This window comes from Oryzias latipes, chromosome 15, assembly GCF_002234675.1.
Source record: "Oryzias latipes chromosome 15, ASM223467v1".
Taxonomy (NCBI): domain Eukaryota; kingdom Metazoa; phylum Chordata; class Actinopteri; order Beloniformes; family Adrianichthyidae; genus Oryzias; species Oryzias latipes.
Window position 1 is genome coordinate 19680887 of NC_019873.2, and position 20029 is coordinate 19700915.

Below are 20029 nucleotides of genomic sequence, written 5' to 3' on the forward strand. Positions count from 1 at the left end.
TGTTGACATTGTTACACAAAGATAGCGTAATGCCACAGATAACACATCTGTTAACAAACTTAAAACGGCATCACCCAACTGTAACAATCAGGTCTACAAAAAAAAAATGTGCAAGTTAAAATATTTTTTTTTCAGCATCCAAAGTTTTTGGTTCCTGGCAGTCAATGGTTTTTCTTATTTTTGAAACAAATCACCTACATAGGTCTATTTTATTTATTATGTAATACCAATAAATGCTTTTTGTAAGTAATTTTTTCTGCCTTATTTTTTTGTACCGAAAAAATACAGAAAATAGATAGATAGATAAAAACTTTATTGATCCCCCATGGGAGAAATTCAGGTGTCCGACAGCAAAACACACACGAACACACACAATAAATAACAATAAAATAAAAGTTTATAAAATAGCAGTTCATATCAGGCAGATTTGTTAAACACCAGTATCGAACCGAAATTTACTGAACCGAGCCCTACAAAATACCGAACCGAATTGAGATTTTAGCATATCGTTACACCCCTAAGCACAGTATAGTGCTTAGGGGTGTAACGATAGTGGAGAGAGTGAGGTTTCATGAATGCCAATACAGCCAAGGTTGTTTTGTCCCACAAATGCAAACAAACACCTAACAGATGGAAGAACATGCAGAAACGGCAAGTCATTTTCCAGTTGAAGAAAATCATTTTGATTTAGTAAAAAATACCAATTAGCCTACTATGTATATTACATATTAGAAGTTATATACTAGTACGGTACATGTTTAGTTGACTTATTTTATTCGACTTGTAAAAACCTATCAGAAAAATCCAAATATTAACATAAAAAAATTATTTTCCTAGTAGTTACTATTTTTAAAGAGTAGTCCAGTCACTAGCTCGACCACTTTTTGGATCGAATAGTAAATAATTATAATGTTCCTAACACGGGTGCTAACATGCTGTGTTGTTCTAGCCAAGGGTTGCCCACATTTAAATATACACACAGTATAGACCAAAAGTTTGGACACTTCCCATTTATTTGAATGAGAAGGTGCGTCCAAACTTTTGGTCTATACTGTATATTAGAGCTGCACAATTTGAGGAAGATTCGTGATTTGTGAGGGAATCTAGCTCTTGGTTTAGAGTGAAAGTTTAATTGATGAGTGGCGTGTAGAGTGAGTGACCCAAGAACCCAGCTTACCTGCAAGCGAGGTAGATCTTCCTTATTGAAATTGCGCCAAAGCTTCATTGCTTTACTTGCGTGTACGATTGGAGAGTTATGGTAATTTAAAGAACGTTCACACTACAACTAAACCTTTTGTGTTAAGGGTCAAGGAACTGCAATATTTGGTAGTTACAGGTTTCGGAAAATCCATGAGTCGAAGGTGGGAGCTCGGTTAAATTTCAAAGCCTCTAAAAGGTTACAGTCTACCAATTTAATTTTTAGAGAGAATCTGACAAATTCTTACTGTTAGGTAAAAGAATCAGTAAGTTCCTACTCTGCAAATGTTTATGTGCTGATATTGAAAAGCTTATTACAATATTGAACTGGACAGGTTCCAAACGCAGAGCTATTCTCTACTGAACATCAGAGCACAAAGCCAGTGAAAAAATACGAAGAACGAGAACATAGGACTCTGTCAACACCAAACATCAAAGTCTTTGCATTCAAACTAGATGCTGTTTAGAAAAACAGCAACGTGTGGATACACCCTTATTAAAGTTTTAAGAGAGGAAACCAAGCAACATTTGTATGCCTAAAGCAAACACGTTAAGACAGATTTACTTTCCTTTTTGTAACTGGTATTTTTATTACGTTAGTCAAAATATATCTAAACAAAGAGGAAGTTGGTTACTTTACATGATTTTTTTACAGAACTTCTAATTGTAGTAAAAATTAGAAGACAAAAAAAAACTATGCCAAACACAATACTCTTGAATTAGATGTAAATTTAAATGTAGACTGGTTATTAATTAAATATTATCAGTATTAATAATCCTTAAGATTATGAAGATTCTTGCAATTAATTAATATTGTTTCAGTGTGATACAGATAGTTCCCAAAGTTTGGCGGGTGGCCACAGTGGCACCAAGTTTGATGTCTAATTCCATAGCAGAGATGGTTGTTTGTCAGCCATAATGAGTCTTTTTATTTAAAATAAGAATACCATACATATAATGAGGCACAGCTGACTGCAGGTGTGTAAAAGCGTGTGCGGCATGCTGAGATAAGTTGTACACTGTCTGTTCAAAACTGAAACAAAGGTGGTTTTAAAAGTGAGGCACCTAGTAATCTTACAGTCAGGACTGTACTTGTAATTTGTGAGAACATATGTGTATATGTATAGGTTTTATGTTGAAAAATGGGTTTAAGCCTTAGTCATAAATTGTAAGTTGTATACGGGCAAAAAATGAACAAACCTGTGCAGGGCACACGGGTGGCAGATACTTGCACCGTACTAATGACTAAAGTTTGGCATCAGGGCGAAAACCGTATGACAGCATCACCCATACGCCACAATAACATGCTACTGTCATTAGCCTTCTGAACCCTTCATGATACATTTACCAGATTTACGACAATCGTATGCTCCATCTTCATGATATCCTTGAAGTAGCCATATATTTTATCCTTCAAATATAATCAACAATTTAATTTAGAAATATAATGAATATGACTTAGGAAGAATAAAAAACAGACTTGTGATCAATAATGTGATGTCATATTAGTGTCTGAAAGCATGGTAGAGAAGCCACACTGGAACGTGTGTGTAAAATGTTCTAGTAAAGGGTGGAACATTTTATTTCCTCTAAAATGAAAAACAAAGGTTATTTTTTAAAACATGTCTGTTGGAAACACTGTTGTCAGTTTAGAACTAAGTGTTTTCTAGTTGTTACAGATTCATTTTTATTAAGGTGTTGATGTGTCTTTTTTTTATTTACTGTCTTCTTGTCATCTATCTACTGCAACTGTATACAGCAAAACTTTGATGGAAAAGCTGTGGACAACATTTCACGTAAAACGATCCAAAGTATAAGTGCTGTTTTATGTTTTGTTTACTGCTAGAGTTATACCCAACCAACCAGGAAGTTGACAAAAAAAACTTTTAAGTGTGACATTGCCTAATGTAATAAATATAATTTCTTTCTTTGAAAATGTTTGTGGTTTTCTATTTAAACATATCTACACATATCTAGATCAAATTGTAAGAATCAAAGCTTGAACTGTGAACACACACAAACACACACACACACACACACGCACACACACACACACACACACACACACACACACGCACACACACCCACACACACACACACACTTTATATATATACATATATATATATATATATAAATATATCACAAATCAATAGCAAGGATTTACAGATCAAACTGTGATTCTTACAATTATATATATTTAATTTATTTATTTTTTATTAACTAATACTGTACCTCAACTTGAGTATTCTTTACACTGTGTATTTTTAATGTAGTGGGTCTGTGTACTCCCTTTTTAGTGATTGGCCCATGAGTCTAGAATAAATTCTATCTATCTATCTATACGCTTTATTAGGTCACTTTAAGAAAAAATATCTTTTTTGTTTTGATCCTAAAGATTCTCAGAGACTCTAGTCAGGCAGATTAAAAAGTCAAGTTAATGTCGTTCTGTCTAAATCTGCAGCTGTGATTGAATTTGTTTGTTGGTTTTTGTGTTTGTTTTATGTGTGTTTACAGTATTTTGTATGTTTCGGTTTCTCTGCATGGGAATCACACCTGTTTTCAGTTTCTAATCACCTCAGATGTTTCTGCTTGAGTTAATTAGTCCTCTGTGTATTTAAGCCCAGTTTCAGTTGCCAGCTCTGCTATGCCACATGATTGTTTTTGGCATTTAAACTGGGTTGCAAGGTTTAAGTGCACAGCTTTTATTTGTTAGTTGCTCATGTTTAAGTTTCTCCAGTGAAAGTTTTGTCATGTTTACAAGTCTCCTGCATGTGGTGTTCTCCATCACTACCTGATGTGATAAATTCGATTTAAGCATAAAATTGGAGTCCAATAACTGAGAAATAAATGTATGCTCACCAGATCAAGAAGTTGGGAGGGGAATGAGAATCAATAGCAGGGGGATTTGGAAAATAACTAAATCTTTGCTTAGATACCAAAAGGCACAAGGTGTATTGATTACTTGTGAGAATGACTTGGATTTTATTATCTCTATGGTCAGGTTAAATGCACACAGAAGACAAACATTTCGACTTAAAGGAAAAAAGACATTCCAGAACACTGACCTGCCGGTGGATGTCTGAAAAAACATGATCAGTGAACCATCTTCAAGGAATTTTTTACATTCATTGATTTCTTTTTTTTTGTTTTTTTTCCATTTTTTTTTCCAGACTCTGTTCCCTTTTTAATGTTTGAAGTCTAAAGTTTTCAGTATTAGATTTTCTTTTATCTTCTCCTTTTCACTTTTTAAACACAAGGGCCTGTAGTTGGTACCATTTAATTCATTCCAATAGGTTTACTAAATAAAATTGAAAGTAAGTCTTTTATTTTTAGGAAAAAAATAAACTGTAGGTATTTCTGAAATAAACAAAATAAACCAAGTCTTAATTGGCAAATAAAAAAAGTTTCAGCCATGACTTACTGATGAACTTAAATATTCCAATTAAATTTGAATAAAAGAAAATGAGAGCCAAATTTCAAACTAGATTTTTTTTAAATGTTTTTTTTTTTTTTTTAGAAAATTCTTAAAGGTATTTTGGCAACCTATCCTCCTCTTTTTCTGCCTAAGCAAATCGCCCATGAAATATCAAAATTGTTTGGGATAATATACACTCAATACTAATTTAAGCTTGAATTTTGGTGTTAACCAAAGTTTCCTCTGAGAACAATCCAACTGACAGTTGGATCCATTAAAAAAGACCTTTTTTAAAAACACAAATAAACAAATTATACCTGCATGTACACATATACGGTAAGTAATACAGCTAAACATAGATTTTTATTTATTTATTTTAATTTTTTTATAGAATGAGTAAAGATATCCAGACATGAAAGTGTAACCCAACGGCAGCATAACTGAAGGTCTTCTTTAGCTTTGAGCTAAAGAGGGTGTTAGCCTGCTGGACTGGTTTTATGAGAGCTGCCTGAGCTGCTCTGCCTCCCATTCTCTTTTTTTTGAAAACCTTTAGAAATGAGTAAGCATTCGATGAGGACTCTTCTTTTTATTGCTTTTTTTCTTCATTCTGCCTCTTCAGCATATCAACACAAACATCCCCTTAGCGGGTCACATCTCCTTCATAAGAAGAATTCACATCCTTAGAAAATCCTATGTCTGCTGCTTTAAAAGTGGACCTGAACTGTCTGTCTTCTCCCTTGGGAGACTGTGATGGACAATTTGAGCTGGCTGGTGCGGAGGAGGGGGGGGGGGGGGGGTGAGCACTACAAACATAGAACTATATGATAAAGGAGACAGGTTCCGCTTAAACTCTATGGTTTTATTCATAAATGGGGGAAAAAAAAACATGTTGAACAACCTAGTAAGACATTAAATATCACTTTCTACAAATTTAACACAAACTAGTCTGAAGAAACATTAAATATTTGCCCTCTAATCCCTTATGATTTCTTTTTTTGTATATTCAGGATAGCCTTTAAATTCTTGACTAAAAATAAGGCCCCTATAAAGCTTTCATTTGTCTAAAAACTTAATGTAGGAGATGGTTCTAATATAACAAACTTCATTGGTAAATTAAGTTACAGAAATGCTTCATAAAGCTGGGAGCAAACATCACAACATGCTTTTGTTTGTACTGATTCAGTTTTTAGGACTAAACTCTGCCACTATGCTCCTCTTCAAGAGGAAAAATGTCCCAGCAGTCTTTTCAGTCAAACTGTGTTCCTTCTGCTCTGGAATTAGTTGTTGAGATAATGAGATGTGCATGGCCTTTCGTTCTGTCAGGAATTCTGAGCGTTATAGGGTTCAACTTTGCTGGGAAGTGATGCCCACCTAGTCAGCTGATTGCAAATCGAATCTTTCAAAATCTTGAGTCGTCTTTCTTAAAGTAGAAAGCTAGAACAGAAATCTTTTTGAAATGGCTTTCAAATAATCTCCAGATGGTGAGCAGTTGTTGTTCAGTAACCAGTGACAACGTTCGTTTTTTTTCATTTCACCAAGTAAATAATTGAAAACTGATTGGGTTAATCCCCAATGAGTGACTTTAAATGAAGAAGGGTAAAAGGTGATCACACAAACCAAGTTTGTGTTTCTATTTCCTGATGAGTGAAGTCTTTTTTTTTTTCCTTTTCATCTGTGACATTTTCTTTGCTACATGGACAACTAGGAGAACTTGTTAAAACTCAACATTGCGGAGGGCAGCTCTGTTAAAACACCAAGCACTCCTGTGGCGAGCTTTTCTCCCATCTTGAAATCTCACTGAATCTATTTTTCATTGTCAAGCTGTGCTCCCCCCACAGTTTTTCTTCACTGAAATCAGTCAGAAAATGTAAAAGTTTGTTCTTCAACAGGAAAACATCAATTTGCGGAACAGCAACTGTGAAATGAGATCTCAACCCTTTTTTTATTCAATTTATATGTTGTTTTTTTCAGTATTTTAGTCACACAGCTCTTTGAGGTGGGACTTCAGACGGACCTTTTCCTTATGCTTCTTCAGTCACTGTTATTCTACGAGTAGCTGTTGGGAACCAAGGCATCTACTTGTTTGTTTGTAGAAAGACGGTCTGCAGAAATGATGGTGAAATGTCAGAACTCTGTCTGAAACGTATTTATAGCCCTCAATTGAATTGGGGCCTCAACCTTTGATCAATGAATCAAAGCAATTCCAGTCTTCCTCAGTGTCTCCTGCTGAAAATTTCTGTCTCATTCTGTGCTTGAGAAAACTTTTCTATGGTCTACAGTTGTTGCCTTCAGTCTGTGGTTGTGTCTGAAGTCCTTCACAACTGCTTAGTGCTCTATAGTGTGTTCGCCATTTAGTAGAGCTGTCCAAATCTACTATCCTACTATTCACAGGGTCTCAATGGAAAAACCATTGTGCATCAATACTCGTTAAATTTGCAAAAAATAGACCATATCGCATTGTTTAACTTTTTTATGTAAAAAAATACATTTCAGCTTGTTATTCAAAAGCCATCCAAGGTTTCCAGTGGATTCCCAAATAGTCTTTTGTAAAATGATCATATTTATTAGCTTTTTACTTCGGGATATCAGATCTGTCAAACTTGCCATTAAAAAAAAAAAAAAAAAAGTAGTGAGAATGGTGTCCGAATATCTTTGAAAATCTATAGTGCTCCTTTTTTTTTTTAAGTAATGGAGTAGAGAGAGAATTGGGACATAGCATTTGTCTTCTCACTTGGACGTACCCTTCAAAAGCCCTCATTTAAAACTAAAAGGAGACATAACCTTTCAAAAATCAGACATTGCTTTTGAAAAGTCGTTTAACAGAACTGTGAGCCGCTGAACATGGGCTGCAAAAAAGTTGAGAGCAAGAAATCAAAGTTGAAGGTGAAGCCAAATTGGACTAGAGACATGACCAAAGTAAACAACATTACAATACTGAAGGTAAAACACAAAAGCAAGGCTGGATTTGGCCAAATGAAAAGATATGCAAAGCTTCTGGGAAAATGCCTTTTGGAAAGATAAAACAAACTTGACCTTTCTCGGAAACATCAGCTCTGTTTGTAAATGCAAAAATGCATCACATCAGGAAGAGAATGTGGAGGTTTGACTATGGTCTGGAGCATCTGCCACTGTTTGTCTTGGATGAAATGTCAAGACTATATGGTCTATAATTTTCCAACAGGATAGGGCGCAACAAAGTATTTAAGACCTACTCCAATGAAAATTGTGTTTCAATATCATCTTGTCGCATTCTGAATCAGGAGCTGACAAAAATGCAGTTTAAAAGGATTATACTTGTTGTGTATAAAATATGCTGGGTGGGCCACAAGCTTTCTGCTCCATTTCATTCTGATGCATCTGCTTCCAGGTCCGAGCTGGCATCTAGCTCAAAACTGTACGGCTGATTGGATCTGATATTGCTCACCATTTTTGTTGCCCCAGTATTGTTAGGTTGGGGTTGTGAGGGGCTGCAAGGTAGCGGGAGAGCAGTGAACAGAGCTCTCAGTTATTGGTGGGTGGGGCGGGGGAAACGATGTCCAAAAAAACAATTTTCCTTTTAGACTAAGAAAACAAAAACAATCATGATTTAAAAAAAAAAAAAAAAAAAAAGATGGATTAGAAGATGATCTGAGTGGGTCTTTAATGCTACCATCACTTTTGCTTCATTAGTTCATTAAATGATTCTACTGAACAGTTATGTAAACACAATTATGAATATTTAGTAGATGCTTTTTGAATTAATATTACGTTCGTTTTAGGTAATTTCACTCACCATTGTGTGTTTTCTTAATAACAGAGGTCCTAGTTTACCCATGTAAATGGCTTAAACCATCTAACTGATGTAAAAAAACAAAAAAAAGAACACCTCACATTGAAATTCCTAAAAACTTTTGGTGAATAAAAGAAATGTCCCCTTTCAAAAAAAAATTCGAATCCCTTTAAGTTTATATCAAAAACTTGTTTCTTTTGTACTTTTTCCTCATGTAACCCATCATTCTTTAATGCTTCCACATTTCTAACAGTGGTGAAAAGTAAAAAAAAAAAAGAAACATTTTCTACCCAGCAGGCTCTGCTCTTTGTCTGGGTTGAGAGATCCTACCCACTTGCTGCCTAATCTTGCCTGCATTGATTCAACTCCCCCCCCCCCCTGCACACACAAACTTCCAAGCTCAGCAGGCCGTTGTGACCGAGCTGCTGAACTGGCATGCGCTTTCAATTATGGCACGAAAAAATAAAGAAAAAACAAACGATGCGAGAGTCCCAGCCATAAGAAGCTGCAAGTCGTTTCAGTTGGTCTATCAACTGAGCTCCCACTTCAACACACAGCCCTCGTCTCAGTTTGAAAAGTCCAATAAAGCAGAGCTCTCGGTGCTTTTGCTTGCCAGCCACAGCTGTGGCGAGGTGCACCTGCACCTTGTCTTTTTAAAGAGCCATGGATGTTGTCACATCTGAGAAATTACCCAGATGCCCCAGAATATTTCAAACTATTTATGAAAACTGTGATTAAGTTTATGTTGGGCAAAGTTACTCTATTAATCATGAATGCTTCGACCTGCTATCCATCAGAGAGACAAAAGCTCCAACTTCAAACAATCTGGCTTCAGTGCAACATCTGGTCCAAGAGGAAATGTTGCCTTTGTTAATAAAGTGATATGAATTGTTCTGACAGACAAAAGCCAGAGAACATTATGCGTCCCGCTCAGGTGGTATTGAAGTATGGCAGAGCGCTCTCCTGCAGCGTGGAGCTGCTGTTGTGTGACATGCAGGGGCCATAAGCCATAAAATAGAAACAGACAGTTCTTTCGTTATAAAGGTGTTAAATGATGCTGTTTAATGTGGGGAGTTTATACAGTGAAATGTCATACTCCAGCCCCTGAGAGGACTTGAACTTTTTTTTTTACATCCTAGCCTGGCATCTGCGGATATTTTTTCAACATCTCCATTAGATTTATTTTATATCTTGCAGGTACATGCTTGCTTTGTGTTGCTCCTGATTGCTCGCCTCTTTTCATATAAGAAAATGAGATTCAAAGCTTTTTATATTTATTTTCCCTCATGATCTAATTTTTGTCTGCAGTATTTGCCTTTTTTACATTACTATTCAACTCAGTAAATCCTGTAACTGTTGCAATTATGGAATCATTCCTCTGTTTAATTGTTGTTGCTAATGCAATGACATATGTATTGATGAGGGAACTTAATGCCAACGGCGGATGAAGGTCGATCGTCGGGTTAGTGAGAATGGGAATCAATTATAGTGTGCACTCGTGTGCTTCCTTCTTCAGAACCATAATTTGTATTTTCAAATATGTTGCTGTTAAATGCAAAACACTGATCTCAAAACAGTTGTTATGCTCAACCAAAGCCCTGCAAGCTGCCTTCACGCATTTGGACACAATCATCAAATAAATCCCGGTTCATTCTCTGCCAAGGTTTAATGTTTGCAGAGGATTAAATCAGAAAAAAATCAATTTGCTTGCTCTCGGACGTCAGGTACTATAGTTTATGCATGTGCTGATGCTTCTGCCATGTCCTGTTTTCCACACAACCCTTAAAAAAATAAATAAAAGGAAATATATGCTTAATATACAGTCACTTCTGTTTTAAATTGGTTGGAGAAGTTTCCATTATAAGGCCTGCTGTCTAATCATTAAGGGAAGGTTCTTCAAGCAGCCAAGAATTGAATGTCTTACAGGACATGCTGAGCTTCAAACACCTTTCTGACACGGCTACAAAGTGAATTTTCTATCACTGTATTGATGTGTTGGCTGCATCCAGGCATCTTTCACAGCACAGGAAACTTTCCCAGTCAACAAGGAGGCTGTAGATGCATTACATCATACTTCAGTCTTGGACGGATCCCATTTAAATGCATAAACTTTGATTTCCAAACAGAAGAAGGAGTGAGGGTGTAATTTGTCATAATTTTCAAACTGCTGCAAGCTGTTTTATGGTAAATGACTGTGGCTGTGATGGTTTGACTTTGGGAGGGGATAAAGGCAATTTTTACTGCCAGATCATAAATCTCCAGCAGCTCTGTCTGGACGCTGTGTACCAAAGTTGTAACAAACTGGACACATTAGAAGTAAAACAGGCCTAGAATAAAGAGAATTCCTTTACATTCAGCAGACTTTAACAGCAGGTTTGTAGCTCAACTTTGATCCATCCTGTTTCCCAATAATCCTATTATAACTATATGAAAACAAAGCATGCAGACCATAAAGGTAAGATTGACTAGAGTAAGTACCAAGAAAAGATTAAGAATTTAAAGTACATTTTTGGATTCTTTGTCTCATTTGGTTTTGATCTACATTAAACTTTTGAGTTTGAACGGTGGCTAACTGTTTTTTTTTTTTTTTTCTTTTGCTATACATTAGATTATAGACATTAAAATAAGCTGTCGACATTTGCTTGTTTGCTTTAAAAAAGTGTCCTGTTTTGTTTGTGGTATTTAATGAGAGATACTTGATGCAGATATCTTGTTTACACGATGGAAGTCTTTCTTGTTTGTGGGGGACGGCCACCCCAAATGCTTCTAACACTTGATAATTAGGAGGCATCTCAAACGAGAGGCCTAGAAAAGATGCCTGGAAAAGCTTCCCAAGAGAGTAGAGTGTTGTTCCGGCTCCATTTCTGCAGAGTGCAGGCAGGGCTTTGCGTTTGCAATATTTTTTTTTTCTTTTGCAAAAAACAGAATAAACACAATAACACAGAACATAAAAAAGCATAAACATGATATAAGAACAATCAATTCCCCAAACAGTATGGGCAGATTATTCATCAAGTTTTGCTATAACAGTTTTGAGTGACAGCTGTAACATATTTGACACTAACGCTGTGCGGTCGGGGATGCCACATCCTGCTCATCAGTCAGTCTTTTAGAGCTCACCAACCTACATAGATGAGAAGCTTTTTCATGAATGCCTCCTTGAGTTGTGGCTCTGGAGTGACATCCTATCACTATTTTTAATAAAATAAAGCAGCGTCTGTCAGAAAGGTAAAATAATCTGCACGTGCACGGCTTCTGTCTCACTGTGACGCCTTATTGCTGCTCAGCGTACACAATTCACTCCCCTGAAGTCGGTAATCTGTTTGATCTGTTTTGTAGGTGATTCTCATGTTGACAAAATACTTTGACTTCAACTCTGGCAGAGTGACAGAGAGCTCTTTGTGGAGGTAAGATATCCTGTTCTGTCTTTTTGTTCAAATCTGTGCAGCAAAAAAAACTAATGGCTTCTTCTTAACCTTCCCTGATTTAAATGATTCTTAATGGACACATAAGTGGCACTTTACTTTAAAAGTTGTGGCTCCTGTAACGTACATTGCTATTTTTGTTTGCTCATAAAAAGGGTTTTGGCAGTTTTCTTGAAGTGGAGTTCAACAAAACAAGATAATGCATACATTTTTTTTTCATAAATGCATTTGGCATTGCCTTTATAACTAAATATATAGCGTGTCAGAGGTTAAAAAGATACAACAAACATAAAATTATGAATCAAACGCAAGTCTAAAAAATGCCTCTGCAGTAAATTAGTAAAGCAGCAACACTGAAATTTGACATTGGCCGAATCCAAATTTCTAATTTCTTTTCTACACCTACGGCTTCTCTCCATCCAAGCATTTATCCCTTAAAACTGAGAGATATAGAAAAAATATTGGCTATGTCCAAATTCTTTCACCACTTCTCACTCATAGTGCAACATTGCATTCTCCATTTTGTAGTTCTGAATCTTCAATTCGATAAGAGTGCCCTAAACACTTCCTAGAAGTCTCTGCAAAAAAAGTGTGCATCAATGCTCACTAGATTGGGGAATAAAGATCACAATTCACTGCGTTTGAACAATTTTTGCAAAAAACCTGTTTAAAAATATGCATATATTTTTTTTTTAAATAAGCCAACGTTTTTCATCATCAAAACAGTGGTTTCATAAACGTTCTTTGTAAATTGTTGGTATTTATTAGGTTTTTACTGAGTGACATCATATTTGCCCAAAAAAAAAAAATTTGTGAGGATTGGGTTTGAATTACTTTAAAAATCCAGGGCACTAGATGTCCCAAACTATATAGTTTTTTAGTAGTTGGGTAGTATGGAAGGAATTTGGACATAGCCTGTGTCTTTAAATTAAGACCTTGCCACCACTTGATGATGCCATCAATAGTCACCAATGAGCCATGTTAGATTGGAAAATACATAACATTGGTTTTATAACGTTAAAAGTCATTCTAACACAAAAAGTAAATGTAAATTTCTGTGCTTTAGAGCATACCTATGTTAAGAAATTAGCTTCTCCTCTATATCCTACCGGCAGTGGAACAGCCAGCCCAAAGTAGCTACAGCTCCCTAAAAAAAGAAAAAAGAAAAAAAAAACTTTTTTGACACCACTACAGCTTCAAATGCCCTACAATTGGAGCAATAGGGAGGAGCCAGAGGGGTAGGGAGCAATTTGGATTCAGCCATTAAAAGTTAACATCCACAAAATGTTATTTGACACCTGAATTGGAAATAATATAATTATAATCAGCCAAATATCCATTTGTCAGAATACTCTCTGACATCTATTACAGGCAAGAATGCTCTGAACAAATATGATAACAATATATTAAATAGTAAACATTTCAACTCCTGGGTTACTTTTAATGTGTATTAGTGAGACAGTTAGATGTGCACAACAGTTGGACTAATCAGTGAAGTAATATACAAGATCTCTTTGATAATTGAAAACATGTCCATTCATCTATCAAATTGCTTTAAGACTTTGTGTTGTTGCAATTTTCTGCTTGCCTGACATGCTTAAAAATGCCATTAGCATCTGAACTATCAAGGTTTTCTTGTGTTCTTTTCTTCCTTTTAACAATTGAATTATAGATCAACGGATTATGGGACCACATATGAAAACCTTAATGAGAAAGTTGGTAGCAAAACCATACTGAGCTACTTGTATGTGAGTCCAAACAACAAAAGGAAGGTAAGTCGAGCGTTTTCTGAAGAATTCCGCAGGCCCTGAATACATCTGTCAGCAGATTTCCATGTTCACCAAAAAGCAGTCTTGCTGGAGCCAGCATCTATTCCAAGCTGCAGATTGAATAAGCACACACTTAAGCCCTGTTGAATGGATGTTGTCATGGTGGGCTGCTGATTCCCTTTCTTTTTCTTGTCTAAGATAATGTTACTGACTGACCCAGAGGTAGAGAGCAGCCTGCTCATTAGCCTCGACGAGGGGGCGACCTATCAGAAACACGGCTTAACCTTTGATATCCTCAGCCTGCTTTTTCATCCCGAGCAGGAGGATTGGATCTTGGCTTACAGCCACGACCAAAAGGTAATGTGTGGGTGTGTTATGGTGCCAGATTAAAATGTATTCAAAGCATTAAAAAAAGCATCTTTTTGACATTGCAACAGTGGATCTGCATGGGTTTTCTCATTTTCTGCCTGATTGTAGTCATGAATATAAAATGTGTTATCATCATAGTCAAAAGTGTTCATTTTGATAGAGAAGCTACTTTCACAAAATGAATACAGAGTTGCATTTTGGCAGCAGCTTCCATCGCAGGAGCAGGACTGCTGCATCCATGAATGAGCTGTGAGGTCCTGCTCCAGACAACCTTGAATGGATTAGTTCTAGACAGGGTTAAGAGAAGGCAAACAAGGAGATGCCCCCCCCCCCTGCACACAGATAACTGAGCACAAACACATACTCTTTATTACTGAGCACTGTCTGCTTCACTCAGCAGAACAGACACCAGACTCAGGATTTCCTAGCTTGCACTTGAGAAAATAATTTCTTTTAGGGAGTTAAAAACTACAAATTGTGGAGTTAGGATTGCAGTGCTGTAGATTAGCTGATGACCACAAAGTGTTGTTGAAAATGCAGAAGTTTTTGCAGACAAGTTTGCTTTCAAGTCGTTTGTTTTTCTATAAACCAGTGTTGTTTCTTTCTTTTGCACTGAGATGAGTCAGAGTGATGCTCGCCATCGTAACAATCAAGAGCTTAAATGTTTCTGCTCAATCACTGAAGGGAGATGAGAAACTTCACAACTAAAACATCCCAGCGCCCTAGAAAAACATAGATAACATTAAATATGTTTTTTTTTTTATTGGCAAATTAATGTACAGTAACTAAACGACACTCGCTGGTCTCTTTTTTTTTTAGGTACACCTGTCCAACTGACTGTTAACGCACATTTTTATCAGACAATCACATAGCAGACGCTCAGTGCATGTAGGCATGTAGACATGGTCAAGACAATCTGCTGCAGTTCAAACCGAGCATCAGAATGAGAAAGAAAGTTGATTGAAGTGACTTTGAACGTGGCATGATTGTTGGTGCCAGATGAGCTGGTTCGAGGATTTCAGAAACTGCGGATCTACTTGGATTTTAATAGAAAGGCAATAGTAACTCAAGTAACCACTGGTTACAACCGAGGTCTGCAGAAGACCATCTCTGAACCCACAACACTTCCAACCTTGAGGCACATGGGCTACAGCAGCAGAAGACCACATCGGGTGCCATTCCTGTCAGCTAAGAACAGGAAATTAAGGCAACAATTCACACTGGATTTTTTTTTTCCTTTATGGATACATTTTTGCAATCACATTGATGTCACTGGCTTTAATCTAGTTATTGTGTCTTTAATGTATCCACTTTCTAATCTGATGAGCGCACTCTTGTTTTTCAGCTCTATGTGTCTGTTGAGTTTGGGAGGAGATGGCAGTTTGTGCACGATAACGTCGTCCCCAACAGATTCTACTGGTAAGACCAACATACTGGTCACTTGACCAAAAGAAAAGAAGAAAAAAAGAAAAGGTGCAATATTTTTGTACGAAGTCTGTGAATTTAATTATGTGTGTAATTTTGACATTCTGCTCACTATGGCAGTGCCGAGGGGAAAAGATCAGCGCGCAGCTCAATTACAGGAGAAAAGCAGAAATGTTACAGAGTCTAATTTGAAACAGCACTGACACACAGAGCTGCCAGTGTACTTTTAGGAAATGTCGTGATATTTCCAAAACTGTTTCTAGATGTCATTCTAAACAAAGGTTAAATATTAGTCAGACTTTGCGTTTATTATAGGAGACATGACTAGGAGAAAGAATATCATATTCACATAAATAATTTGTTTCATTTGTTAAACTACAAAGCTAAGTGGGTGTCTAAGGTAAATTAATATTTGAGTTAATGCACTCTCCTACTAAAATATTAACAGTGTTGTCATAGTACTATCTAAACAACATCTTTGCAAATTGTCTTTTTTTTTAAATGCCTATTTAAAAAAGGAATGCCAGTAAGGATGTGGCACTAGATTTATAATTTGTTCCTTTTGTTGTCAGATGTTTAGTTTAGATGTTTAGTGCTAATGTTTTTACCTACACATTGTACACTTTTTTTTTTCTTTTTGGTTTTATAATGCTTTCTAGAAAAAAATATGAATTCTGGCATACTGACTGAACTACAATTCTACCATGGACAATCAAGGAATCTTGGTGATGTGTATGGAAAATTAAATGGAAATCTAAAAGATTTAGCATTGATTGGAATAATTCAGTTCATTTATTTGCCATTTCTAGTATAAAAACCATATTGGAAGCACAGTTGCAAAGAGCTATGGTGCACTAAAAACAGTGTATATAAAATAGAGCTGTGATGGTGTGGGATTTTTGATCACCGCGGTGATGAAGTTGGTAGTTGGTACTAAGGGGCGCAAAATACCCTGGCGGCCGCGTTGCCATGCAGTATTCTTCAATAACAAATAACAGTAACAACTAATGAACTAACTATATAGGTGTTGTAGAATGACTGTGTATGTGTGTCAGCGCGCTGCGTGTGTAGGAGGAAGAAGGGCGCACAAGTCTGTAGAGGGTGCGTGTTGATTCTTCTGCAGCGGACCGTTCTCGAGCTGCAAGCGAGGCTTCACCTGTGCTCTCTGGAATAGACATCTTCTCAGAATATTATATATTGCCCAGTAATAAAATTACTGCAGACACTTTGCTACCTTCCCGGTAGCCATGAAGAACGCGGGGCAGGAGGCTCCGCCTTTATTTATACATGCAGAACTTTCAAAAATAAAATTAAAAAAAGTTCCAAAAAATATTTCAAAAAAACGTGCTGTGATGAGGTTATCGTCACACCCCTAAATATAAAACAACCTCCAACAGTCTGGCAACCTGTCCAACAGTAGCTGGGATAGCCTCCAACAGCCATGTGACCCCAAAAGGGAAGATTTGGAAGATGGATGGATAGATGAAAATATACAAAGCATAAGCCTAGAGATCTGCAACAGACTGGGCGACCTGTTCAGAGTATACCACACTTTTGCCTAACAGTTGCTGGGTTGGCTCCAGCAACCCCTCGAACCCTAAAGCTAGATGGTGAGTTCTGAAGATGGATGGAAGCCTACAGATGCAACATGGACACAATCTTAAAATGTATAAAAAGAAAAGAGTTAACCAAAATAAAATAAGATGCACAAGTTTTTCAAAAAGCATTAATCAAAGTCATGCAGGTTTTTGAGCGTCACTTCTAGCTTGACCAGATATAATGCGTGGCATTGTTTCCCTTAGGACAGAAAGTCAAACATCCCTGTCACAGTATGGATCTGAAGGCTCTTTTTAAGTCTAGACTTGTAAATGTCCTCCAGGACTGGTATGTCACAGCCTATTCTCCTGAAAGCAGAGTGAAAAACTCTATTCCTTTAAAAAAAAAATCATTCTATCTCATAAACACATCATGCAAGTGCTAATTTCTCATAGTAAAAATGATGCCAGTTATCTTCACAGCTTGTTTATACTATATATACTACAATTACTATTCTGTCTATTTGTTGGTGTCCAGATGGGCTTTGTGGAAACACAGATGCAGTTCAGTCAATGGGTGTGCAAGTTTTCTCTCCCTCTTTGTTTATTCAACACACAACACACATTATTTTTTTAACACCCTCATTTATTGGTGCTGTTTTAACCCTAGAGAATAAAATAATGGAAGAAAAAAGCGAAGCCATTAACAAGCCGTGGATTACAGTTTTATTTGTTGACCAACCCTTTTTTCATATGTGTAAAAATTAGAAATTGCCAGCGTTCAATTTAGATCTGCATAACAGGGATATAGAAAAAAATCCACAAAATCATCACAGGGTTTCTTCATGACATGGTGTTTCTCCATGTGTCTTAAAACATTAAATGACATGAAAACACACACAAAAAATACAGTTTTATAGTCATTTGGAAAAAAAACAATTTAGCATCTGATGTTCACACTGGACTGTAACTACCCGATACTAGCACATGTACTTATAGGTGGAAGATCTCAAGAATGTTGCTCCGAGCCATTTTTGTCACAGCTTTATTACATGAAAGACCTGGTGGTGTATAGGCTAATTAGGGTCGGACACAAACCACAATTATCAATTTCTCCTCTATGATCAATTTTCAAAGGGTTGGCAATTCTGTGAATTGGAAAGGACACTACTAACTATTCATCACTACAAAATCAGAGTCTCTGGTCAAAATTTGAGCTGGTTTAACTTTCAAAGCATGTTCGATGGATGCGCATTTTGTATGTAGAGCTAGGCCACTCCAGGACCTTAAAATGCTTCTTATGAAGTCACTCCTTCATTACCCGGGCAGTGTGTTTGGGATCGTTGTCATGCTGAAAGACCTAGCTATGTTTCATCTTCAATGCTGTTGCTGATGGAAGAAAGTTTTCACTCAAAATCTGACGATACATGGCCCCATTTATTCTTTCCTATACACTGATTAGTCGTCTTGGTCCCTTGCTGAAAAACAGCCTGCATGATGTTTCCACCCCCATGCTTTAGTAGGTATGGTGTTTGGGTGCAACTCAACATTCTTTCTTCTCCAAAAATGACAAGGAGAGTCCGTACCAAAAAGTTATATTTTGGCTTCATCTGACCACAGGACATTCTCCTAATCCTCTTCTGGATCATCCAAATGCTCTCCAGCAAACTTTAGACGGGCCTGCACATGTACTGGGTTTAGCAGGGGCATACGTCTGGTACTGCAGGATTTGAATCCCTGTTATTAGTCCCTGTGTTATAAAGTTTGCTACACTACTCTAAAGGGGAAGAACTTGCACAATCAGTGGCCTACTAAACATTTTTTTTTACCTCATTGTATGTCTAAAATAGAGATAATTGTATATCTTTTTTTTATTGTTTGATTTTAATATAGGAAGAGGAATCTGAGGCAGTGTATTTATATCAAAACCTTACTCATGTCGATGAGCTAAATGAAGAATTTGGAGTCTAAATTTATGTTACAAATAACATATTACCTTTTCTACCACTGTTATTGTGTCTAAAAATAATCTGGTTATCATTTTAGTGTCAAATGGAAAGCACTGATACAAACTAAAAAGACTCCAGCTAAATATTAAAAGCTTCAAGCGGCAGTGCTGCCTTTGTTCTGCATTGCTTCACTTTCGGAGACATTCAGATAACTCAGGAAATTGTTTGTATGGAGCGCCAACATCAACCATATCAAATCTTAAGTAACATTAGAGTAAGTGAATCATCATGTTGAGGAGCACGGAACATTGTTGCAATAATTTTTCATTATCCATTCAGATTCAGGCATCCTAACCAAACACACACACAGACCAGGCTTGTTTTTCATACTAAGTATGCAAAAATTACTTCTTGATTAGCAAAATGTATGTAGACTGAATTTAAATGACATGAAACAAAAAAAAATCTGCACAAGACAAGTTGTGAACAGTCTTTTCTTTTTCCAATTTTGGAAATTTATTTTTAAATGGCTTGTGTACTTTAAAGCAGCCAGTAGGAAAGAAATAGACTTTTCCAATGCTATTTGTGCACACAACTCTGTTGGACTTTGTTTACGTCCGTTCTTGTCATCTCTTCTAGTCTGAACGCTTTGTCGATTATTTTCCTTTTTCTTTATTACAAGTTCTTTCTGGTTGCACTTTAAAAAAAAAATAGATAAATTTAAAAAAGCTAAAATCAACCTTGGGGTTCTCTATCTTTTTAAAAAAAATGTTTTTTTCTTTTCTAGAAAAAGACAAAAAAATGAACTGGCTCTTCATGCCACAAAATCAGAGGTAATTAAATAAATTCTTCAAAGTCTGCATTGCTGAGATTGTCTTGGAAAAAAGACGGGGCTATCGTCTTTCCACATACTCTGCCGGAGTGCGTTAGTTAAGAAAAAAAAACGCACTGTAACATTGGGAGGCCTTATTTAAGAGCATGAGCTCCTGCTAGATAGAATTGGATGAAGTATTTGACAGAAAGCCCATTAAAAAAGATGGAGCTATGAGGCAATTACAGAATGCTGAGGGAAGCGGGATGAGGCTTTTTACATTATAGAAGATACACTGTACGGAAATTGAGAAGAAACCCATCTTCTGTCAAAACAGCTGAAATGAATACAAGTGGTGACTGGA

The 20029-nt window shown here is 36.5% G+C and overlaps 1 protein-coding gene across 1 annotated transcript in view; it reads left to right on the plus strand.

The window, feature by feature from the left end:
* Positions 1 to 20029, plus strand: part of LOC101170785 (VPS10 domain-containing receptor SorCS1) — a 64128-nt gene that overhangs the window by 15490 nt on the left and 28609 nt on the right. The window contains exons 2-5 of the mRNA XM_023963117.1: positions 11722 to 11789; positions 13480 to 13579; positions 13775 to 13933; positions 15291 to 15364. Of these exons, the coding sequence (XP_023818885.1) occupies positions 11722 to 11789; positions 13480 to 13579; positions 13775 to 13933; positions 15291 to 15364 (401 nt within the window). The remainder of the gene's footprint in view (positions 1 to 11721; positions 11790 to 13479; positions 13580 to 13774; positions 13934 to 15290; positions 15365 to 20029) is intronic.